Below are 25,515 nucleotides of genomic sequence, written 5' to 3' on the forward strand. Positions count from 1 at the left end.
TAAATTATAACAAGAAATGGATGACAACAAATAAAAACCAACAACCCTGAGACCCTCTGAGTCATTCAGGTTAGTAAGTGAAGGTTGACAAGCTTCCTGCCGTAGTCGGCTGACAGTGAGATAACTTACTATTTAAAGGTTTTTAAACGTCAAAGAAAGAAAACACAAACCTAATGTCATAACCAGTGTTATCATAATCATTACTAATATTATCCTGGCTATTCACAATGATATTTGTATTATTAGGTTTATAGTACCCTGTTAACTTCAGTAAGAATTCAGTATTGTCATTCATGATTGTATTTCCATAGCAAACAAGGTTAAAAGACACATGTTGTGGTGCGCTGGACGAGAGAAAGAGAGGAGTGGAGGAGAGGAGAAGAAAGGAAAGAAGAGGAGAACATCAGTGAGCAGGTGTGGGGCAGGAAGGGAGATTAAACCAGGCCATTCCCTGGTTTCATTCACCAGAGTTTTCATTTCCTTCTCTCTCTCTCGCTCGCTCTCCTGCCACTTCACCAGATGGACACTCTGCTCCACAACTTCCTTTTCTCCTTAGCACTCTGTAGGGGGTTGAATATCTTATTTGGCTTTGGCGCTTTGCGCTAAAATGGCAGGAAATGATAGCCTTCCTTTCTGCCGAAGCACTTGTAGAGTACTGAATGTTCTCTGCCTGTAACTGGTGAAGAATGCTGTGAGGTAAAGTGAGAACCATTTGTTCAAAGTTAATGGATGCAACCATTGTGTGTGTCTGCTCTCTCGATTCCTTTCGTTTCCTTCCCAGCCTCCCCCCCCCCCCCAGCTGAACACACACATGGACAAACACTTGTATTACTGGCATTAAATGTAAAAACATTCCCCATAATCTTATCCAATTTGAAGTGTCTATCATCTCTCCCATCTCCTGATCACTCTCTGTAATCACACTCTGTGTCTCTCAGGAGAGTGGTTGCGGTGGAGATGGCATTGTGCCATCCCCATTAGCTTCTTTTCAGCACTCTGACCCTACCTCCCTCCCTGCCCCCTCCTCCCTCACACGTCTGACTCGATGCTGGAGAGCTTCTCATACACGTGGCCGTTGCTGGAGCCGTTGAAGGGCCGCTGAGGACCCAGACCCAGCTTGTTGCCACTGGGCCCCCCCAGATGATTCCCCATAGGGCCACCCAGCCCTCCCAGGCACAGCTCCTTGGGGATCCTCTGGGCCACATTGGACATTACCCCTGCTGTAGCTGAGGCAGGCAAGAAGGAGGCGACTCCCATTGAGCCCCGCAAGTCCGTACGGCTCCCTTTGTGCAGCTGTTGCTGCTGCTGTTGCTGTTGCTGCTGCTTTTTGATGTAGTACGATTTGGCGCCATGCAAGAGACACTGGTCGTCGCCGAATGTGGGGATGAAGGGGTTCTGGTTCACCCTATCAGGATAGAGGGATTTAGACAATGAGTAAACCCCACCCTCCATCAGACCACGGTCCCGCATGTCCCTCTCGCCCACTGAGCGCCGGTGAAGACCCTCTCCCCGAAACAGGCCGTAAGGAGACCCGGGTCTTTTGGCTCGATCGACACCGTAAAAGGGATCTCGGTTCCGGTCCCGCTCCGAGCCGCCATGCCTCTCAAAGATGTGAGCGAATGGGCTGCTGCCCTCCATGTAGCGCTCCTTCTCTTTAAGACTCACGCTCCTTGGTGGTGGCAGCATGGCCTCCATCCCGCTCATGCCTCCTCCCCTGCCCATCCCACCCAGGACGCCAGCCATGCCAGCCACCTCCTCCTTTTGCATGTCCACAAATGTGTCATAGGAGTGCTGCCGCCGCAGGGGCTTGCCGCTGAAGTCCGAGCGTCTGCGCTGGGCCTGTGACGGGCCCCCTAATCCACCCTTCCCATCTCCCATCTGTTCCAACAGGTGGTTGTTGTCCTCGCTAATGTCATAGAGGTTACCTGTCTTTTTGCACCCTTCACAGCGCATGCAGGTGGCCGAGCTAGGGCGGCTACTGACCCCTCCGCCTCCACCGCCGCCGGAGGCCCCGCAGCTCACGCCCCCGGAGTACCCACCACCCCCTACACTGTGCAGTGACATCTGTTTGCCCCCTGCACTAGTTGAGCTGGCTCTGCAGTTCCGGCACTCCCAATCTCTACTGCCCGCCACGTCTCCACCGCCTGAGCCCTTACTCTCTGACTTCATGGGTTTGCTTTTCAGGAAGTCGTCTACGGACACCAGACTAGTGCAGTTGCCCCCAAGCCCTCTGCCTCCACCCCCGCCTGGACCGTCAGTCAGGTCCACATGTTCCCACTGGGGCACACCCTCCTTGGGTCGGAACTGGTCCAGGTAGAAGTCCCTCAGGCCCTCTTTGTCCTGGAAGAGGTAGGAGGTGGAGGAGTTTGCCCCGCCTCTCTTGCGCTCCAAGGGCAGCAGTGGTGGTGAAGCGGAGCGGTGGCCATAGTAATGGTGGTGGCTGTGGTGGGGCCGCCGCCGGTAGCCCAGTTCAATCTCGTCTAGCTCGCGCCGTGATTTAGCGGACGCCGGACGCTTCTTCAGGCTGTCGCGGTACTGCTTGCGCTTCTTGGCATTGCCCTCCAAGTTACCGTATGTGACGGTGTGTGTGGAAATGTCTGAGACATCATCCCTGATGTTGCCATCATCCCCACCACCACAGTACCGGTCATGCCCAGCAATGTAGCCTGCACTGGAGGCCCCACCCTTGAAGGAGAACTTCCCATAGAGGTCAGCCAGGCCCTGCTTAAAGCCTGGTCCTGATGGGGGAGCCTGGCCGGACAGCAGGTCAAATTTGCTCATATTCCTGTGGGTCAGAGCAGACCGTGGCTGCGTGGTGAAAATCGGCGCCACCACCCCTCCGAGGCTGTCACAGTCAAACATGCCCCCCTCGAGGGAGCTACCGCTGCCTACGCTGTGAGGCCTGTTGGGCAGGGGTCCGGACAGACCTAGCAGTGAGCCGGAGGCAGGGTGGTGGTGCAGGTAGTGGTCTTGGTAGAGGTTGCTGTCCTTGAGGTGTAGGTTGCTGAAAGTCCTCTCCACCTCATTGATGTAGTCACTGAACATGTTGTCATCGGGCAGGTAGGGCGGCTTGCAGTCGGAGTGGCCAGCCAGGCTCCGGCGGTGCTCTGAGATGTCGTAGACGGATGACTCCCGGCGGATGAAGTCCATGGCACTGTGTGGGGAACCGTTGACACCAGACAGGGATGCCATGTTCTTTGCGGTGCGTAGCAAGCGCATGATGTTGGAGTGAGTGTTGTTCATGGTGGCAGAGGGTGAATTGCGCCCTGAGCTCCTGTCCTCGATCTCAACCCCATGAATGCAGCTGTAGATCTCCTGTAGGGATGATGAAGATGCACATCGTTAATTGTTAATTCAGTTGAACTGATTTCAATTTTATAGCAACATTAACAGTGAGAAGTGTCTCAGGACACTTAAGAGAGACCCAAGTCATAAATCTCTAATGTAGTACTGACGAGGAGTAAGTCCTTTTAAACAGGAGCAAAACCAAAGACTGGACCGGGAGAAGGGCTGAATTCTGGGAAAGGAGAGTATGTAAAATGCATTCTGGGAAAGGAAAGATAAGCAGGTATACATAGCATTCCATGTGTGTGGATGTACTTACAATATATTATGGCAAATTTAGTATACCTGTACATCTACAGTATGACCACCAGAGATTACACGGTATAATCTACAGTAAATATAAAAATACAAATAAACAAACCATTTCAATTAGTGATTGAAATTAGTGATTCACAAGCTGGTTTGGATACTTTATCTTTCATTCAAAGTTTGTTGTCAAAGGCTATAACATCATTTGTCCTACATTGATTTCACTGTAAAATGTGGCAAGTCTGTTTTCATGCCAATGAAGCTAAAAGATACTCAACTGAAATTGCATTACCCTTTTAACATTGGCTTAAAAATACATTAAATGATCTTACCTGAGGTTTCATATTACTGATCAAATCTTAATGCCAATACTTTTTACTGGCTATGTAAGAATGGCTTTAGGGGTGACCATTTTCAAATGCCATGATAGCTATGGATAATTATCTTCTCCTTACACTTAACGGAATCCAATCAATGAGGCTAATTGAGGGCTCATGTTTTTAATATGAAAACTGACACAGCAAACTGATACTGCGGTAGCATTGCCAAACCTATGACTGCTGTAGCCCTGAAATAGAAGATTGTGGAATAACAGCTCCAGCTGTAAGCAAGATTTCAACACATGTGTTTTTGTAAATTAAGTTTGATTTGAATGATTTATTTGAAGTTAATTCCCCTCCGTGCTTTAGATACAACTCCGACTGGCATACCAGAATGTTCCATTACCTCTATCACGGCCAGTGGCAAGAAGAGACACATAAATGATATGTGTGTGCTCTGCTCTTTATAAAAAAAATGTAAAACCTGTTTATTTTAATACACCATCACGTGCATTCAGGAAGATTTAGACCCCTTCACATTTTGTTATGTTGCAGCCTTATGCTAAAATAGTTTAAGTAAATGTTTCTCTCTTCAATCTACATTAAAGACAAAGTAGTGATATAGTGACAAAGTGAAAACAGGATTTTAGATTTTTTTACAAATTCATTTAAAAGGCAAAACTGAAATATCACTTATTCAGACCCTTTTTTCTTTAAAGATCGGTGTCTCCACACAATCCTCTCTCTGAGCTCTGCAGCAGTTCCTTTGACCTCATGCTTTGGTTTTTGCGCTGATATGCATTGTCAGCTTTTAGACCTTATTTGGACAGGTGTGTGCCTTTCCAAATCAGAGTCAACCAGTAGAATACCACAGGTGGACTCAAATCAAGGTGTAGAAACATTGACATACTTATGTGATATTTCAGTTTTAACTTTTTAATAACTTTTTGCTTTGTCATTAAGGGCTATTGAGTGTAGATTTATGAGGGGAAATACATTTTAGCATAAGGCTGCAAAATCCGAAAATGTGAAAAACCAGAATATTTTCTGAATGCACTGTTCAGTATAATATTAATAACCCCATTCGTTACGGGGAGATAAACAAAATGGTGAGACTGAACAAGTCTGAAATGATAAACATGCAATATATGTTACATCTGAACAATAAGTCTGAAATGAGAAACATGCAATATATGTTACATCTGAACAATACATCTGAAATGAGAAACATGATATATAGTATGTCACATCTGAACAACGGCGACATGAGGTGAGGGGGAGGATAAGGAGGATGGAGCTTATGATTTATTGAATCAATACCTCTGATCAATGTGATTAGAATTCTATGCAACCATACATGGTAGGTCATTATGCATGTCATTAGGTCAAACTATATACAACGAGAGAAGAGGGTGCGGGAGGCAAGGTCCAGGACACCACAGACACCTTAGTAATAAATCTTAAATGAGAAACATGCAATATATGTTTCATCTGAACAATAAGTCTGAAATGAAAAACATGATATACAGTATATGTTGAACAGCTGAACATCTGAACAACGGCTGGAGCTCACGATTTATGGAATCAATACCTCTGATCAATTTGATTAGAAGTCTATGTAAGCATACCTGCTGGGTAGTAGTAAATTCATCACCAACATCCATATTTAATGCATGTCATTGGGTAATACTATATACAACGAGACAATAGGGTGTGGGATGCAAGGTCCAGGACACCACAGACACCGTAGTGACAAAGATAAAGTGTGCCATTTGCAGCCTATGATGTACAATACAATATACAAACAAAAAAATTGACAGGAAACTTTAAATGGGGGTTGACAGATGGACACAGGGGCTAAAATCAATCCCCCCCAATGATTTCCTGGTTCTCTCTGGTCTGCAGATGACTGAATGGTTAAAGAAATCCTTCAGCCTACATTAAGGGTCAAAGGAGGATGCTGCAGGCCTCAGTTAGGGTAAGTGTTTGACCAGGGGTCAGATATAGGTCAAACAGAGATTATTTTAATACAGTGTGCCTCCAGGGTGTGAGTTAATAAGTCTTTTTCCTCCTTTTTCTGGTCTTTCTCACCTTTGGCCTTTTCTGTTTGTGACTGCACCTGCCCTCACACCTCAGCCCCGACATGCCTGTGCTCCGTTATGTCCTCCGATTTCTCTCTGCCTGTTTCCACGACTGTCTGATCGTTTGCCTCTCTGTAGTTTGGATGCTGTATTCTAACTGACACTCCTTCTATGCAGTTCCATTTCTCTCTTCTCTGCCAGACTTGTTTATTGTTAAATGACAGGATCAGCCTTCCATCTCTATTAAGGTGGCGGACTTCCACTATGCCTTAACGAACTGTTTACGGACATCAAAAGCAATCAAACCAAAAGACAGAATGTTCTTGCAATTATGGGAATGTGTGTGTGTGTGTGTGTGTGTGTGTGTGTGTGTGTGTGTGTGTGTGTGTGTGTGTGTGTGTGTGTGTGTGTGTGTGTGTGTGTGTGTGTGTGTGTGTGTGTGTGTGTGTGTGTGCATTTTGGTTGTCCAGTGGGATCTGGCATTGGATGAATGCTCTCCCCCACTGCGATGGTGCACGTAACTAATGACAGTATTTGTGAGCAGGAGAAAAAAAAGAGGCACAGGCTTTATTATTCAGTTGATTTAGTTGAAGTGAAATATGTAAATACTAATAGCTATGGCCCAAGGCTGAACATGAGAGACACAGTGAACACGAAGACAAATCCATACAAGATTATGGATGTGTGGTACAACACTTATCTCTATGCGTGAGGTATGACATCACTAAAGCCCTACTGCTAGTGAGAGATGAAGATTAGGCTGAGCGGAGCTGAATCCACGTGAACTCATTCGTGGAGCTCAGAGGCACATATGACAGATGTGCAGGTGGCATACGCCCAGACAGAGAGAAAGGATGTTAGCTTGACACTGTGGCTCCACATAAAAAACCTCTGGCACATATGACTAAGAGGGACTGGTGTGATACATTTCTCAATTCCATAGCCTAGGGTTTCTAGTGTGAATGGTAGTGTTGGTGATGATGACAAGTTTAATGGATTATGCTGTGAAATGAGACAACCCTGACTCAGTTAAGAGGAGCTGGGGGATAAGGAGTTGTTTTCTAAGAGCAAACCTCAGCCTGTCTGAGAAAATGAGAGATTGCCATATCACAAAACGAGACAGCACGAGTACAACAAAGCCTAACTGGACAAACTGCTGTTAATTAACCCCCAGATCAGCGGCATATGATGACGAACAATAAAAAATGAATGTAGGTGCCGTGGCCTGCATAATTCCTGCATTGATGAGGATCTGGGGGGGGAGCTGTGGCGCAAGAAGCAGCATCCCTGTACCATGAATGGGTCGGAATACCCATGGGGACCCGGTTCGAGTCGGACTCGCGGTCATTTCCCAATCCCTCTCCCGATCTTTCTCAAGCTCACTTCCTGTCTCTCTCTACTGTCCTATCTTAAAGGCATAAAAGCCCAAAAATAAATCATTGATGAGGATATGGCGTGGTGTCATATTTAAAGCAAAACGTAACTCCTGATACTGGAAATATCTAAGGTCAAATAAAAATAAAACCTCAATTCCTTCATACTGTTGTTTACTTTCATAATAATAATTACAACCGTGTTTCGTTTAATACAAGATGTGTTTGTGTGTGTGTGTGTGTGTGTGTGTGTGTGTGTGTGTCTGTGTGTGTTGTGACGACCCCTCCACTCCACTAGGTGTCTTTTCCCTTTTCCCTTGGCTCTTTTTCAGGTGTCCTGTTGGGAGTGGTGGGTCATCAGGCACTTCTTCAGCACTTCTTCTCCAGTTCCCAAGAGAGATCCCTTCCCCGTTGCAGACGGCTAAGTTCTTTGTTCATCCCTTGTCCATCTCCCTCGTTGTTGACATAGCTCTGAGTCTGCCATTGCCATACCATGGTCCATAGGCATATTACTTTTAATTGTAGGATTGCCTGAAGCCGCCGGCTTTTTACTGTCTAGTAACTAGTAAGTAGCTTATTTGCCGTCTTGCTTTGTCCGGTGTTGCACTTGCTTGATGTTTGACAGTGTTAGGACCAGAGGTGTCAAAAATGACTGTACTTAAGTAAAAGTTTTAGGTATTTTTACTTTACTCGAGTATTTATTTTTCTGGCAACTTTTTACTTCTACTCCTTACATTTTAACACAATTATCTGTACTTTCTACTCCTTACATTTTACATCAGGCTCGTTACTCTTGGTTCCGGTTTTGGTTCAAAAGTTTCAAATGTGCGCCATCCAATACAGATCAATGGCGCCATACAGATACTGATTTCGGGCTTATTTGGATGAAGCACAGGAACCCATAACACTCATTGGTTAGGGTTATCCATCTTCTTTACGTATGACGCAAAACAAGCGTCAATCAGTGCGTGCACATGATGGCAGTACTCCGATTTCGGCCAAGCCCCGATTTCTCTCTCCATGGGGTCTCCATGTGGGGTTAACTGCGTTATCTCACGGCACATGGCAGTGACAAATCCAGATCTTGGCCGCGTCAGTTCAAATCAAATGTGGAATGTTTACAAGCGGGCATCTGCTACCGTTGATTATACAGTAAATAAGTTGTGAAATGAAACAAAAACACACCACAGTTAAAGTTGTATTAGTATTGATTGATTCACATCGATATGAATGGATTACATGACTAACAAGTGGTGGAATATGAAAATATTTGTTCACTGAATTATCGCGTTCTGTCCAAAACAGTTGCGTTTCAGTTTCAAAGTTTCAGTTTCGGTTTCAGTATTTCAACGTGAATGAGAGGGAGCACAAGAACTGAGTATCTAGCAGCTATTATCATATTATAGACATATATGATGCATGTATATGTCTATGTGCAGGATCTCAAGCACGTGCAAAAGTTGTTGTTGTCCAGTTGAAATCTAGATTCGAGAGACACATGCGCGCGTAGTCCGATTTCCAGCGTAATCCGATCGTTTATCCGGGGGTCAACATCGGAGTCCAGTCGGACTCAAGTCGGACACAGGAAATCTAGATTTGGGGAGACACATGAATCGGATCTTCGATTTAAATCGGACTACAATCGGAAACTGGACACATGTGTCCGCACTGAATGATACAACGCACGTCAATGGGAGTGTCACAAAGAGATGGCAACTCTGGCGAGATGTCTGAAGGGTCTGAAGACGCAAGACAGTATAGTGGCAATGGAGAACAGCAAACCCGTCCACATCCCTGGCCCTACCTCAAAGAATTGTTCGAAATCATTGAGCAAAAAGGACTCGAATTTTCGAACCCAAGAACCACGTAGGAATTGCATATCGCTAAAAGCTAGTAGCATGTTAACATAAGATAGATGGCTCAGACACCGTGCAAATCCTCAGACATATTTTTCAGTTACAACAATGGGGGTTTTACATTATACAGTGTAACTTGGTAACTTTCTAAAAAGCAAAGCAAAAAAATATATAGCTGCAAGCAGCGATGTGGTGGACAAGCTGGTCAGATGACCCAGGAGAAGCCTTCGATACATTCAGAAGAGGCTTTTGATATACTCAGCAGAGGCTGGATTCGAACCGATGAGGCTGCCTACGACAGGGCACCAATCACCAACTAATTTACCTAGTGAGCTATTGTCAGTGATGGGAATCAAAATAGAAGTGGGTTTTCCTGTGGCAATGGTTGTCAAATTTGGACCAAGTTTAAACAGTTTGAACAGCTGTAATTCAGTCCTATTTTGACAAGTTGAGGTGATTGTGGTCTGAAGATAATCTGTGCCAAATTTGGTGAATATTTGATATTCACTAAAAACGTTATTCATTCATTCAAAATGGCAGCCACATCAATTCGGCCACATCAATTTGATTGACTGTAACTAACAAACGGTTGCGAAAATCAAAACGCCAGGGGTTAACTTTTGTGAGGCTTGGTCTGAAGATGATGTGTGGCAATTTTGAAGAAAATTCGACAAGAATTGTAGGAGGAGTGGCGAAAAAATACTCTTCCTAAACATTCACAATAGCTTGAGATTCTATATAATTGTTAATGATGTCATAGAGTGCGTTAAACTCATCTTGATCCAGGGAATCCAAAGATACCTCATTTTGGAAAATGCGGCATATTGTTCAAAAGTAACATGTATAAACACATCTTCAACTTTGACCCATTGGTGGCGCTAGAGGGTTAGAGTGGGAGACATGAAACTTGGTGAAATTGATGAGAGGACTGGTCCCAATGAGTGTGCCAAATTTCACAACTTTCGACCATACGGTTCTAGGGGCTGCCATAGACTCCCATGGCAGAGGAAGATAATGTATAATACTAATAAATAGAAAACCAGTAGGTGGCTTCATAGCTTTGCTGCTTGGCCACCAATTAAGGGAACAAGTAGAGCAAGGCCTTTACAGCTGTTTACAGTGCACTAAAATGACCCATGTATGTACCTGCCCCTTCTAATTTTTAAAGCTGAACTATATCTATATTCTTTTACTTTGAATTGAAAAGCCACAAAACACTAGAGTATATTTATTAACCTTCATTACAGATGATTAGCATTAAATAATTGGTTGGTTATTGAATTGAAGGTGTTCCATGAAATAAATATGACATTTTGAGGGTTTTTTTCAGGTTAACTCCTGTCAAGTTTGTATTTCTGGCAGAATATGCAAAGACTATGAAGCTAGTTACAAAGGCCCTTGATGAGAGACGAATGTGCAAATGGGGTGGAGGTCTAATTGAATTCCAATAAAGTTTGAGAAAGACATGCTCTTCGAGTTTGTTGTCTTTGGGCTCCATGTAGCACTCATCAGCTTATAAATTAAGCTTCCTTTTTCTTACAGTCGTGTCAATTATATTAAGTCCAACTAGTTTATCTTTACTATTTTTTTTTTTTTACGTTTTACTTTTATACTTTAAGTACATTTTAGAGCCTGTACTTTTTTACTTTTACTTGAGTAAAGAGGTTAGGTCGATACTTCACTTTTACCAAAGTGTTTTTAAACTCCAGTATCAATACTTCTACTTGAGTAACGAATGTGTTTACTTTTGACACCACTGGTTAGGACAGTTGTTGAGGAACTAGTCTGTCATAATGTCAAAGTCAGCACATTTCAAGAGATTTCGTTAGCTTTAGCCGCTAGCATATCGTAAGCGATTAGCAATTGATCGTGTCGGGGTGTTGCAGAGTAACAGGAATAAATGATGATAAATTTGGGTTTAATTTTTGGTGGCCGTAGAAAGAAGCATATTATGGGATACTGCTGTTTTCTAGCCCAGTGCGTCCTCTATACCTAGATTGTTTTGTGCTGCACGGGAGGGGCATGTTCGGGGCAGACTTGAATGGCTCGACGGCGTGTGGCGAAGCGGTAAATAAGCCATGCGGCTTCAACTGCAGGCATTTCACCTTCGCCAGGCGCTCAGAATAACAACAAGGGAGGCCAGAACTGCCACCACCACCACGTCAAAACAATTGAAATGCAAATCAAAATACCTGGAGGTGACTTTGCTTCCACGAGGGCAAGTAAATCCACCTTCCCGACTCTTCTGGCTAATTTTTGTTGAGTTAGAAAATTGATTTTGGCTCAACGTTTAGTAAATATTTACACCCTGATGCGAAATGGGTGCTGGGATCCAAACTGAAAGGCTTGAAAGAGGGAATAAAAGTGAGCCTACACTCTGAGTTTGGCTCTGTTTAGCCACCTGAGACCATATGCTTGGCCAGCTTTGCTTGTGGACACAAAGGCAAAGAAAACACTGAGACAAACAGAGAGAGCAGTGATACTGGTTCTTACTGAACAAATTGTATTCTTAGTACTATGAATTGAAAATGGAGGGAAAGCTGCTCAAAGTCTGCTTGAAACCGTCAAGCACGTAACATACAGTATAAACAGTGATGTATTAACATTACTTCATTTGTAAGTGGCCAACGTGCAGCAAGACATGCAATTGATAAACTATTGTATGTCTTGCATGTGCAAAAATATGGCTTGATTTATGGTCTGTAACATTTGCCTTTTTTTATTTTTTACAAAGATACCTGTTCATCACATATGCTTCATTAGCTCTGTTTGGCTAATTCTGAGGACGTTTGTCTTGGATGTCAACATTGCTGTCTATGGGCTTCTGTCCGTGGGTACACATACAAGTTTGCATGCTGCAATGTGCCTGTAAATGCTCGGCCAGCGCATACTCACCCTGCTGATGGCGAAGGTGAGGCCAGGCTTGCCCGAGAATGTGCCCATGAAGCAGAAGCGCATCTGCCAGTAGAAGACGTGCTCGGCGATGAAGGTGAGGAGCGACAGGACCATGGCAGCCGCCAGCATGTAGAAGACGCCGGCCATGTTGTCCACGTCCAGCTGCGAGCTCATTACCTCGTTCTTCTCGTGGTGGCAGATCCCAGTAAGCCACATGGCTTCCAGCTCCTCCATGTCACCTGCGGGGGGGGGCAAGCAGATAAACAGGTGAGAGGGGACAGGAGTGTGAGAGAGAGAGAGTAGCAGAGAGGACAGATTGTTAGAGAGAGAGGGCGATAGAGAGGGACACCCTCAGGATCATCTGAGCCTCAACTCCAGCGAGCACTCAGCAAAGTCATGAGTTGAGCTCACAGACAGGGAGCAGCAGAACAAGTGAACACACGCCCTGAGCACACTCACAGTCACTCTGCATTAGCTGTGCACTACAGGACCACAAATGCACCACAACACCCATGACTAAATGTGAGATCGTAAAGAAGGGGACAAGGGAGGGCAAAGAGACGTGTCCTGGAAGAGGTCACGCGTCTGATTGGGGACAGAGTTGTGGTCATGGTGGTGACGGACCTGCATGAAGAAGTGATAGAAGAGTGAGGGAGGTGAGTAGCAGAAGAAGTGTGTGGGGCAGACGTGTGTGGGCCAAGAGGTGGGGGAAAAAATGGGGCGTAGAGGACGACAAACTAGAGTACAAATATGTTCTGGCCTTCAAGAGGGGGTACACAGATAAGGAGTAAAAAGGGAGCATTTAAAACTTCTAGACTCGGGTAGAAACGTCTTGTGATGCATGTGAGAAGACAAGGTCTGCATGTGAGAGTGCCTTGTGGCTTTGGGCTGGATTTTCACGTGTTTTACTGCTCTCCTGAACATCAGATCACATTACAGGCAGATCACACAAGATTGCGCGCACACCCACATCATCCCCCGGGTGACTGGAGAAACACATGCCTTTCACTCTCAGTCCGCCTGTGTGCTATTCACCACTAAAGCAATTGCATCTCAGACTCTCTCTCACACACACACGCACAACTTACTGGGTCGCCTCAGACTCGTTCCACATCCCCGTACACTGCCGACCCGCTCTGGGACAGTCTGCTATTAATTAATCATACCGTACAACCCAGTGCGTCACTGTTGTCTAAACAGCCAGGCTCACACTGTAGCCCACGTGACTGGCAGGCCCGCGGGCTACCCACAGGCAGTTATAGGCGTAGGGGAGTTTTGGGTAGCCAGCCCCCCCGCCCCCAGCCCCCCCGTCCCTGTCTCTCTTCCCCAGGGGGTGGGCCTGTCTCTGGACTTTACCGTCACGCGGCAGGGTCCCTGGTTCGGTCTCGGTGGAAGTCAGGACTGGTCCCTCGTCCTGGGGAGGAAGTTAGCGGGTGGTTCGGTAGTGGAAACTAGGCCACAGCGGGTAGAACTACATGTTGGAGGATGTCAAAATGACATTGAAATCCAGGGAGGGAGGTAGAGGGGGAGAGAGGGGGGCGAGGGACTCAGTAACTCACCAACACCGCCTGCTGACCCATTTACGCATGAGAATGTAATAGCACACACACACACACACACACACACACACACAAACCAACACCACACAGACATACAAACGCACAGACTTGACCAACACAAAGTCTTAACTCAAACCTCCAACTCCGCAAAGCTACATTCAGAGATGCGCCCAAACAACCTGGCAAATAAACAGCACTCAGCATAAACTCCGTTACGCACAAAGATTCCTACAAGTGTGAATGAAGAAAAGGACAAACACAGTCACACACACACACACACACACACACACACACACACACACACACACACACACGCACACACACACACACACACGCACACACACACACTTCCTCTCTGTCCACTGAGAGCTGACACTCAACCCTCAGTGCCCTAGGACCCCGATCCTCAAAAGAGAACTGGAGCAAGCCCAAACACTTCACAGCCTATTAGTCTAAGAAAACAAGACTGAACATACCCAAACACACTGATGCCCATTAACAACAGCCACTATATCTAAATACAGCATCCCCAAAGACAACAGTACCAGCCTACATACCTACACACAAAATCCCAAAAGACAACAGTACCAGCCAACATGTACCTAAACACAGCATCCCCAAAGACAACAGTACCAGCCTACATACCTACACACAAAATCCCCAAAGACAACAGTACTAACCAACATACCTAAACACAGCATCCCCAAAGACAACAGTACCAGCCAACATATGTACCTAAATACGGCATCCACAAAGACAACAGTATCAGCCAACATACCTAAATACAGCATCCCCAAAGACAACAGTAACAGCCAGTTTGAGGAAGACACCATACACACCCAAACACAACCACACTGGAACCTGTGTCTGTGGACCACCGAAAGAAACCCACCCAAAACAGCATTATATGTGCATTATAGTCCTTCAATCTAAAGAACGGCAGCCAGTCGTTTAGAAAAGACCTATATACACCATAATACAGAAATCAGAACCAAATAGACTACAACATACAACATTTTAAAGATATTTAATACATGGTATAGCTTACTTGAAACCTGATTATGTTTAGTTTGCTAAAACGTTTAGAGGAAACCAATTAATTTCAAGATATAAAGTTATTGAACCTAAAGGTATTGTGTTTCTGCTGTTAAAAATTGCACCCAGTTAGCAATAATATATACAGTACATTACCACGTTAATATCTTTGTAGAACCTAATGGTCTTCTGTTTTTACCATTACACATAATTATTTGCAGTTAATTAAATGACATCCATCACAGTAAACTACAACAAATTAAGTTATTAAACTTCATGATGTTACATTTATAATACTCTTACAATCCCAGCAGAAACCTAGTGGGATGTGGAGCTCACAACTGCCACTGCAAGATCAATACATGGTGCTTCTCATAAGCTATGGTGCAGCACTTTCAAAATGGGAGAGTTAAATCTTATGGAAAGCACTGTCCATCACGGCTGGTGGTCAGTATGGTGGGGAGGTTTGGTGGAGGTTCACTGTTGGGTTTCCAAGAATTTCAGAAATGATTGGGAGGTGTGTTCCTGCTCATTCAGCACAGAAACCTTGCTGCCGTTTGTGGAGTCAAGCGTTTCCTGATTTAGATAGATAAGAAAAGATAATGACCCCAGGGGGTGGTAAATCTCAGGAAACATGGTTCCCCTCCCCGTGAGGAGCACAGCATTATTTGATAAATCCAGCCAATCAGGATGGCTCTCACTACATGTTGGTTCATGAGGGTTCACATTGACAGGTAATTAAAATGTTCAATTCAAATTGAAAACTATCCATAAACTAAATAAAGATAAAAACATGTACTATTTCCTAACAATTTGCATTGTATGTTTTTGACCAAGTGATTTCTTCAAACAATTACTCTAATCAACCACTGATACCATGGCATTCCATCCCTCTACTGCCTCTAACTCAGGGAAATGCAGTTTCTGCAAATTAAACCTCGCCCCGGGGAAGTAGCAATTAAAATTGAATTTCATATTACTCATTCCTGTATTTTTCAACGATAAAGCCTTTGTTCTCATGAATGTGTGATCCTACTGGCTTAGCTATCTCATACACAGCACAAGGTAGACTGAGGAAGTCGCTTACGATCTCCAAACAGCTGCAGGATGGCCAAGTCAATGTGCCTCTTCCAGATAGAGTCCTTCTGTATGGCAATGCCATAGCCAGTGGAGGCGAACACCTTCCCAGAGCCAATGGTGACCAGCTTACAGCCCTCATCTCGACCCGCCATGTAGTTCAGCACAGCCGCATCATAGATAAACGCATCCAGTTTCCTGTGAGAGAGAGAGAGAGGGAGAGAAAGGGTGAGAGAGAGTGAAAACAAAGCAAAGGAGAAACACATTGAGCTAGAGAGAGAATAACAAACAGAACAGGGGGAGAATTGGACACTTTCAGTTTGGCAGCATACTTGCTCATTTTCTCATTCAAATCCTAATTTTCTCATTTGCGAGATAATTAACCCCCTTTGCTGTAACAAATGCAAAACAATGCAGATTGTGTTCCGCCTGCAAAAACACTGCCAGAAATGTGGTGTGTGATCGCGGCAGCAGATGACTCCGATGTGTAATTGAAATGAGGACTGGCGAGTCCCAAAGAGTTGCAGCGCTACTCCATCTGAAATCCATTTGCACAAACTTCATTCTGACCTCAAACTTTCGTACATTTTATCCCACTCTGCATGTTCAACTGCACGGACGTACAGTATGAGTGTATGAAAGAGTGAGTTGCCTCAAATGCCTCCTTTATTTTGTCCAATCCAATTTCTCTGCTCTGCTGGGTTTCTTTCCCTGACTCCTCACCCTGTCTTCAGGCTGTGCAGGGCTTCGTTCACGTTCTTCTGATGGAACTTCACCATGTAGCCGTGCATCTCCAGGTAGTTGTTCCGGATGTTTCTCTCCGTGCTGCCGTTGGGGACCGTGCCGAAGCGGAAGGGAGGTGAGAAAGCATTCGGCCTCTGAAACTGTCAGTTCAGAGCAAAAAAAAGGGGGAAAGAAAGACGGGATAAATGTGGGGACAGCAGAAAACAGGAAAGTGTAGAACCGTAGAAGGGCAAAACAAAAGAAGTAAGTAACTACAAAGTCATGAGAGACAGGGAACAAGATGGAGTGAATAATGCAAACTGTGGCTCAGACAGGGAGGTTTGGCAAAAAAGGGCAAGATGGAGGGAGAGAAACTTTGGCTCAGAAGGAGACAGAAAAGGACAACACAGAGAGAGACACAAACAGACAAAAACGAAGAAAAACAAGCTGGTATCAAGAGCAGACAATCTCTACCTTCTTGTCACTCAGGCCAGACACCTGGTCCACGTACTCCTCCTGGATCATGAAGGCGGCTAGGTTGGCAGTGTAGCTCGCCAGGAAGATGACGGCGAAAAAGGCCCACACCGACACCATGATCTTACTGGTGGTGCCCCTGGGGTTCTGCACGGGTACAGAGTTGTTGAAGACCAGACCCCACAGCAGCCAGATGGCCTTCCCAATGGTGAAGGAGGGACCTCCAGCCTCTGAGGATAGGACAGAGCACCAGCAAAAGAGAGGGAAACCGAAAGAGAGAGAAAGAGAGAGAGAGAACGAGAGAGAGGGTCAGAGAGACAGAGCCAGAGAGAGAGAGAGAGAGAGAGAGAGGGCAAGGTTTAATGTTTCTTGGAGAGTATAAAAGCACTAAACTGGTCTGTAAACTTGGGGATTGATACAGACATTTATGTGCCTCTTGTGGTTTCACTGAATAAATTGGTCCTGTGTTACCACCAGACACAGACAGCAGTAACTGACATGTTGAAACAAAATATCAAACAAGGCAAATTACTTACTCATTTAAATAGGCATTATTACGCCATGCTACATGCTGCACGCAGTGCGCATCCACTGCAAATGTGCCCTCGGAGGGAGAAATAAAAGCATGACACATTGCCATGAGTCGGAGGAGAGCTAGAAGAAAGCATGTACGAGACGGGGCTGGGAGCTGCACAGAGGTAAGTGATACAGATCTTCCACTCACACTCGGGCAAGTCTAGCATGTTTAACGCACCTGAAACAAAACTTCTAGCTCCTACTTTCCCTCTCGCTTGCGCCTGTCATCATAACATCTCTGCAGCAAAGAGCTTCCACTGCCTGGCATCTACCCTTTCAAAAAACTCATCCCTAACCCCTACGCCCCTGCCAAGATATGGAAAAACAATGAGTGCCTGTGACAACATCTCAGCATACTGTCTTCCTCCCCCAAAGATGAAGGGATATGTAAGTGACAGAAAAAAAAGCATTAGTCTCTCTATATATAGCACCAACATGAATCGAAGGGGAGCCATTGATTTAGTTCTTCTTCACCCGCCCCTATTCCCTTTTCATCTAATAAAAGAAAAGCCTGTCCTGTCAGTGGTGGCATGAGATTCCTGGAAGTATGGAAATGCATGCAAGAACACACGAGGGCCAGCATTAAAAAACATGAAGAGACCAGGGATGAGCCGCGCTGACAGGAATGGGAAGAGACACTGCACCTGCACGAGGCTACTGCAGGGAAGGAGGACCAGAAGAGGCCTGAAGAGTTTGTGTGTTTGTGTTTGTGTGTGTGTGTATGTGTGTGCGTGTGCGTGTGCGTGTGCTTGTGTGTGTGTGTGCTTGTGTGTGTGTGTGTGTGTGTGTGTGTGTGTGTGTGATAGAGAGAGGGCAAAAGAGTTTCACACAGAATGACATGGTGTGTTTGTGTGTGAGACCAAGTGTGGTGTATGTAAAATAGAGGGGGAGAGAGACATTGTGTTTATTTAGGGGGGGGGGACTACTTGTGTGTGTGTGTTGTGTCTAAAAGAGAGGCAGAATGAGACTGTGTGTGTGTGTATGCGTGTGTGTGTTTAGGCCCTGCATACTTGTGGTGGCTGCACTCACCTCGGCCATCAGCTAGGCAGCGGTTGTAGCCCACAGGGCTTAAGTACTCGAACGCAAACACAGCCAGGGCCGACACCAGCAGCAGCATCACAAACATCATCACCCACACATCCGCACTGAAGGGCTCTGAGAGAGAGAGAGAGAGAGAGAGAGGGAAGGAGAGAGAAGGGGAAAGAAGGGAAGAGAAGGAGAGAGAGCAGAGACGAAAGGACAAAGCGGATGATGGGGGACAAAGGAAAGTGGAAAGAAAAAGAAAGCAAAGAGAATGAAGAACCAGAAGAGAGTGTTACGAAAGAGTTGGAGAGAGTGTGACATTACAATCATACTTACAAAAGAATACAAGGGAAGTTTTCGGTTTCAATTTACAAGTGAAAAATTGCATTTTACAAGCTCACAAAATACCCCCCCCCAAAAAAAAACCAAGGCAGAGGGATTACATTGACACAGCCTGCTTCCCCCACTGCAGGCACTAACTGGGACTGAAGGAGCCTGCTGTCCAGGGTGTGGACAGCGCACCTACTCACCGAGGAAGGCTGAGGGCGAGACGGTGCCGTTGCTACGCGAGACCATGACGCTGATGCCCGTCTCAATGAAGGGCACTGAGAAGTCAATCACCTCTGACCTCTCCTCATTTATGGTGAGAGAACCCACAGCCATGTGGGCATTCTTGGTCACCACCTGAAAGACAGCCAGACAGGCAGACAGATAGACAACAACAGAGAAAGAGAGAAAGAGATCAAAATAGATAAATAGATACAGTAGATAGGTATCATGATACCAGACAAACAGAGGCAGATAGAAAATGTTGAAGGGATAGAAAGAAGGATCAGACTTGAAGTGCGAAGGTCAAGTCCATACACACTGACCCAGACTGGCCGGCTCCGACTATGAAGCACAAAGCCATACAAAGATGGTGAAAGACAGAATGAAGGAAGCAGAAACTGGGCTACCACAGTGGGTCACGGCTGCTGGAAATAGCCGCCCCGCTCCCTCCCCTTCGTCTCTCTCCGTCCCGCTCCCTCCCCTTCTACTCTCTGTCCTCTCCCCTCCCGTCCATCCTCTCCGCCCTGCCTCTCTCACTCACTCTCTCTCTGTCTCCCTCTCTCTCTCACACTCTACCCAACTCTACAGGTAAATGTAGCCCTAAATACCTGGGCCCTACAGCACTCTAAAGTGGGACAAAACAGGCTGAGTTAATGAGGTGTGTGTGTGTGTGTGTGTGTGTGTGTGTGTGTGTGTGTGTGTGTGTGTGTGTGTGTGTGTGTGTGTGTGTGTGTGTGAGAGAGAGAGATTGAGAGAGCGGCAGAAAGAGATTGTAAGGGAGAGTAACGAGTAGCTAGCGTTTGTCTACCTGTAGAAAGGTCCTGTGGTTGGCTGGTTTGTAGGTTGTCTGTAGGTGGTTAGTGTGTGTGTGTCTGTGTGACTCTGTGTGAGTGTGTTTGTGCCTGTACATCTTTCTGTCTGACGGAGTGTGGCTCTTTTATATCTATGTGTCTTTTGTATGTGAGAGGATCAGTGTGCGTGTCTGCTTGATAGTCTGATTGTGTGTGGGTGTATGTGTGTGTGCGTGTTTGTCTGACTGCGTGTGTGTGTGTCTGTGTGCTTCTCTGCATACATCCCATAGGGCAATGAGTCCATCTAGGAGTGTGTTCACTTCCTTTGGTCCCCTTCCTATCTCTCCCCTCCCACGGCTTTTTCTCGCTGTTATGAAAGTGACCTACGTGGGTGTTATTGAGAATGAGCGAGGGAAAATGAGTGTGTGTGAAAGCCTGTGTGTGGCTGTGGCTCTGTATCTGATTGTGCATGTGTGTGTGTGTTCAGCTGTGAGTGAGTGAGTGAGTGTGTGTGTGTGTGTGTGTGTGTGTGTGTGTGTGTGTGTGTGTGTGTGTGTGTGTGTGTGTGTGTGTGTGTGTGTGTATAGGTGCATGAGTGTCTCTACACCGGCTCAGGAGAATTCATGTAATCAAGTGTATTGCTTCAAATATTTTGGATTACAGGGATTAGCCTGTACCACCGTTTTAGCTCTGTTCATCGATGCCGACCGCATGAGCAAAATCACAAGTTGGGTCACATCTCAAATAACAATAAACAACAATAATCAACAGCAAAAAGGAAACTCAAAGTTTAAACAGAGCACAGCATCTTTACTAAGGAAAGGCACTAAAGAATGCCTGCACTGATGCATTTAGGGTGCACTGGTGATGAGCCATACTGTAGCCGATCCATATGATGCATGTGCGCTAACGCTAGCCCTTTACCACTTTGCAGAGATGGTGCCATTAAGGCTGTGAGATATAGCGTGGGCAGGGGGCCAGAGGGAGAGAACGTGGTCGCCAGATGTCCTCCGTCCTCATTAACATTCCTTTATAGGTGTGAAAGAGATGATGCATCAGTCCCACATGGGCCACCCAGTGACAGCCAGAGCCAGTATGTAACACGCCAGCGCCGCTGCTGCAAAGTGCTAGACAAGTGTTTGTGCGCCCAAAAGAGTCCCCTGACTCAGAAGGGGGGGGGGGGGTGTGTGGTGTGGTGTGATTCTGGTATTGAATTGAGAGGAATGTGCTTATTTTTCTTGTAGCATTTGGTGGCACAACGTAGAAACTTGTTTTTCAAGAAACCAAATGTGAGGGTTTTCTAATGTACAGGGCATGAAGAATGTCTAATCACGTCAATGTCTCGCGACTTAATACAAAAGAAGATGAAGACAAACAAAATCATGCAGCCACTGTAACGGCACCTCTCGTGCCGGGTCCTTGAGCGCGTGGCAGGATTTATGGCTCGTGGCTGGCATGTTAAACTCGCCATGGCACATGGGCATTTACCCTTGAGTGAGGTAGCGGAGCTGACTTGCATTAATGTATGCCTGACTGGCTCCACCGTGGATAACATGCAAAAAAAGACCTTGCATGACTTGGGTGCTAAATTCCCAATGTCGCCCTGCTGGCTCTGTTTGCCCTAGCGTCCACTGGCTTATGATCTTCATTAATCCTGGGTATATACAGAGCTTCCTGAACCACTGCATCACCGCACGGCACATCTCTGCGCAGAGTAATCTTGACAACGCACCAAGATAAAGCAAACACCAACCTATGAGAATGGCATGATCTCATTTACATCTCTCCCTCTTAACCCCCGTCTCCTCTCCGCAGTCATTCTTCTTCTCTAATTGATTAATGCAATTCTAATCTGATGGAATTGAATTCCCCCCTTTTATGTGCCTGTTATTGGAAAACCAATGAAGAGGACATTAAAATAATTAAGTGGGGTGGGTGAGAGGTGCATGGTAAGTAAGTGCTGCATATCTCAATAATGGCACGGGGAGACTTTGATATCAGGGACGCTGAGAGGTGGGGACCAGGGAGAGGTCACACCTCTGGAATCACATTATCGCAGCACGAAAGGTTAGCTGTGACTACCCTCTAGCTGAGAGACTAATAGCACCTTACACACACACAGGTGAATACATTTTGCTATCTTGCCAGTGGCCATTCATTTCCCGTGGGGCAATGGCAAATGGAGTGGAAGTGATCATTCTGCTGGACTTGCTAGTATCATCCATGATAAAAGGAACTGCACTCTGCCCAGATCAGTGGAGTTTGATTGTGTTAGTGTATATGCGCCCTAAGAATGTTGACACGTTAAGCCTACATCAGGTTACTGAGTAAGCAGATCATCAAATGTGACTAAGAGCATGAATGTAGCCCAGATCATTTGTGAACGCATCTTTCATCACACTAACAATTCAAATTGAATTGAAGCCAAGGCATTGGTATGGTTCGAAGCACTAAATGAAGTACAGTAAGAGAGGCTAGAGAGCCACTGACCTCTCCCACCATGCCGTTCCACGTCCCATTGATCTTCTTGCCATGCTTGCCATTGGTCACCAGGTACAGGTCGTAGCTGAACTTCACATGTTTGGCGATCTTCTTGAGGATGTCGATGCAGAAGCCCTTGCAGCAGCGCTTGATGTAGATGCCAGAGTCGACGGTCTGATTGCTGAGGGGGGGAGAAGAGGAGTCGAGACGCAGAAACAAAACAAAGAGTGAGAAGAGAGGAGTGAGGGGGCAAAAAAAAAAGAATGACTGGGAGGTAAGATGACAAGATGAAGGATGGAGCGAGATCCCGAGTTTGAGTGAGGGTAAGACATATGAGAGCGGGGTGATGCTTACAGTCAAGGCTGAGGGGAGCTGATGACAGGAGAGAGGAGGGGGGAGGAAGATGGAGAGGGTGGAGGACAGGTGTGGCCGGGGGAGAATGAAACGCTCAGAATGCGGTGGCGTCTGCGTCGGCTGAGGCGGCCAGCGCATCCATACATCCGGCCTGCTTCAGTGCAGATGTCAGCGCACACACATGGGATGGTGAGATAGCACTTCAGGCAGACAGCGATAGATATCCGTATGCACACATGAGCAGACAGACAAACTGATGTGGGATTATATCACAATACACAAGGTTTCTGGCAAAGATAAATACGAGTCTGCAGAGTCTGGCAATTGATAGCAATCTTTTAAAATGTTGCATTGCTTGACTGTATGGCTGAGATGATGCATTGAATGGTTAAGCCGATGATTAATAGATATCAAATACAAGACCTTAGATGGTCCTTTAACCAGTGCATTTTTCATGGAACTATTGCCTGTGTGCGTTCATGCTTGTGTGGGTGTGGGTGTGTGTGCGTGTGCGTGTGCGTGTGCGTGTGCGTGTGCGTGTGCGTGTGCGTGTGCGTGTGCGTGTGCGTGTGCGTGTGTGTGTGCGTGTGCATGTGCGTGTGCGTGTGCGTGTGCGTGTTTCTGTCTCTGGTCGGTGCTCTCACAGGATTTTCAGCTGTTTTCGACAGGGAACCGTGTTCCTCATGCACGTTTTGCTCAAGGGGTCCACTTCCTCCACGATGACAAAGGGCGCCTCCTCCAGCGTCACGATGGACAGGTGGTCATCGTCGCGGCCCTCGCCCCCGGGCAGGTCCATGCGTGGCCACACGTGGTACTTCATCGCCAGGGAGCCGTTCTCCCATTTCCCCACCTGTGCAGGGACAGGGGAAGGGGAGAGAGAGTGAGCTTTGTCCTACACTGAAGTCATTTTTTCATGTTTAATTTAGGGGTTTCCATTCAGTTGCTTAGATTTTTTGGTATCTGTTCATTGTTAAAAAGTAAATATAATCTGTTGAAATTTGAAATGAAGGTTGCCTCTCAGAGCTTGCCAAAAGATCACCTACATTGCTCAAAAGCAACAGCGCCCCCTCGTATCTGTTCATTGTTGATGTAATCACTACACTGGAAGAACCTGGCATGTGCTAATGCCAATACACCTGATGTGAATTTGGAAATAGAGAAAGAACAAGATCCAAATGACAGAGTTTTCACCTTCCATTAAAACTGAGAAAGGTCAAAGCAAAGGCCAGTTTGCATTAGGAGACTAAGTTGGACATTCTGCCTGCACAAAGGCTTGAGGCATAGAAAAAAACATTTCAATAAAGCCATTGACACAAGCAAAGCAGTGTAGAGGTAAATAGGGGGAGACAGAGCATGAAAGGCAAGGGAGAGGGCTGAGAGGGTTAGTGCACACAGCACTGAGGATGGGGAGAGGGCCAGGAGGAGGTGCGGAGGAGGCGCGGAGGGCCGGAGGAATGTCAAAATGAAGGACGAGTGAAAACTGCAGGGAAAGAAAGAGAGCAGAAAGCTAAACACAAGACAGACGGCGATAGCACGAGGGAGAAAGAAGAGAGGGGGCTGCAGGGTGAGAGAGATCTGCAAAGAAAAAAAAAGGAAAAGAGAGGTAGAAGTGGGGGGAGAGAGAACGAAGGCAATGTGAGAAATGGGAGAGGGAGAGAGAGAGAGAGAGAGAGCAAGAGAGAGATAGAAGGAGGGAAGGAGGGCAAGAGAGCGCCATCAGCATGTAAATGCAGCCGCACTTGGACTGGAGTGCTCAACTCCATTCCTAGAGGGCCCTTGAGGCCCGCGGCAGCTCGCTGCTCTGCTAGCACCATCGTTTACTCAATTTTCACCAGCCGCTCCGCTGACAAATCACACCTGAAGACAGGGCCCAGGTCCTGCTCTCCAGACCCAGCTCGCCGGCCTATTTCTGGGCATGGCGTAGGAGTAAATGCTGGCGGATTATGAACTAATTGGGCCTGTTAAGACACTCGTAGCCCCCTCTGATCTGTACATTACTGCTGGCTTGGCTGGAGCCCAGCAGAGACGACTGAAGTGAGGGAGCCTTCACTGTCTGGAGTTAAGGGGAGGAGGGGGTGGTAGGTGGAGGGCACAAGACACTGTGTCTAAACTCAACCGGACACTACAGAGCTTTCAAACTAACTTCAAAGGGCTAGGGTAAAAGGCAGAACGAGAGAGAGAGAGAGAGAGAGAGAGAGAGAGAGAGAGAGATATGGGTTGTGTGTGAATTTGTGTGTGTGTGTGTGTGTGTGTGTGTGTGTGTGTGTGAGAGATAGAAAGAGAGAGAGAAGGAATAGAAGAAAGAACAAAAGAAATGAACGAAAGATAGGAAGAAAAAGCAAGAGAGAGAAAGAGAGAGAATGAGAAGTAGCTGGGGGAAGGCAGCCACTCATTAGAACCCAGGAAAGTGGTCCAGCAGGAAGTCAAGCAAAGAATTAAACATGAGAGAAAGTGTGAGAGAGACCCAGAATGAGAAAAAAAGAGATTAGAGGAAGGGAGATGAGAGGAGAGTCACCTTGCTCTCTGATCAGAGAACAGAATACAGATTGCGGTACCGAGTAGAGGGATGACGAAACAGTAAAGGCATGAATGCGAAACACCTAAACATGCAGATGGATGGGAAGATAAACAGACACGACAAAGGGCTGATGAATGCGTTGATAGATTGACTGACTGAGAGAGACTGACAGACAGAGAGATAAACTGTCAGGGGGACAGTAAGGGACTCACTTTCTCCCACTGCTTCTCCTTGTC

The 25,515-nt window shown here is 46.2% G+C and overlaps 1 protein-coding gene across 1 annotated transcript in view; it reads right to left on the reverse strand.

The window, feature by feature from the left end:
• Positions 1–1,029: 1,029 nt before the first annotated feature.
• The window catches only part of grin2ba (glutamate receptor, ionotropic, N-methyl D-aspartate 2B-a), a gene marked incomplete at both ends in the record, with an annotated part of 73,600 nt that continues 49,114 nt past the window's right edge, over positions 1,030–25,515 (reverse strand). The window contains 10 exons of the mRNA XM_080856609.1: positions 1,030–3,315; positions 12,120–12,358; positions 15,801–15,988; positions 16,514–16,674; positions 16,988–17,217; positions 18,593–18,718; positions 19,117–19,270; positions 22,417–22,588; positions 23,406–23,611; positions 25,492–25,515. The exon at positions 25,492–25,515 is cut by the window's right edge and continues 91 nt beyond it. Of these exons, the coding sequence (XP_080712735.1) occupies positions 1,030–3,315; positions 12,120–12,358; positions 15,801–15,988; positions 16,514–16,674; positions 16,988–17,217; positions 18,593–18,718; positions 19,117–19,270; positions 22,417–22,588; positions 23,406–23,611; positions 25,492–25,515 (3,786 nt within the window). The remainder of the gene's footprint in view (positions 3,316–12,119; positions 12,359–15,800; positions 15,989–16,513; positions 16,675–16,987; positions 17,218–18,592; positions 18,719–19,116; positions 19,271–22,416; positions 22,589–23,405; positions 23,612–25,491) is intronic.

This window comes from Sprattus sprattus, assembly GCF_963457725.1.
Source record: "Sprattus sprattus genome assembly, chromosome: 18".
Classification (NCBI taxonomy): Eukaryota; Metazoa; Chordata; class Actinopteri; order Clupeiformes; family Clupeidae; genus Sprattus; species Sprattus sprattus.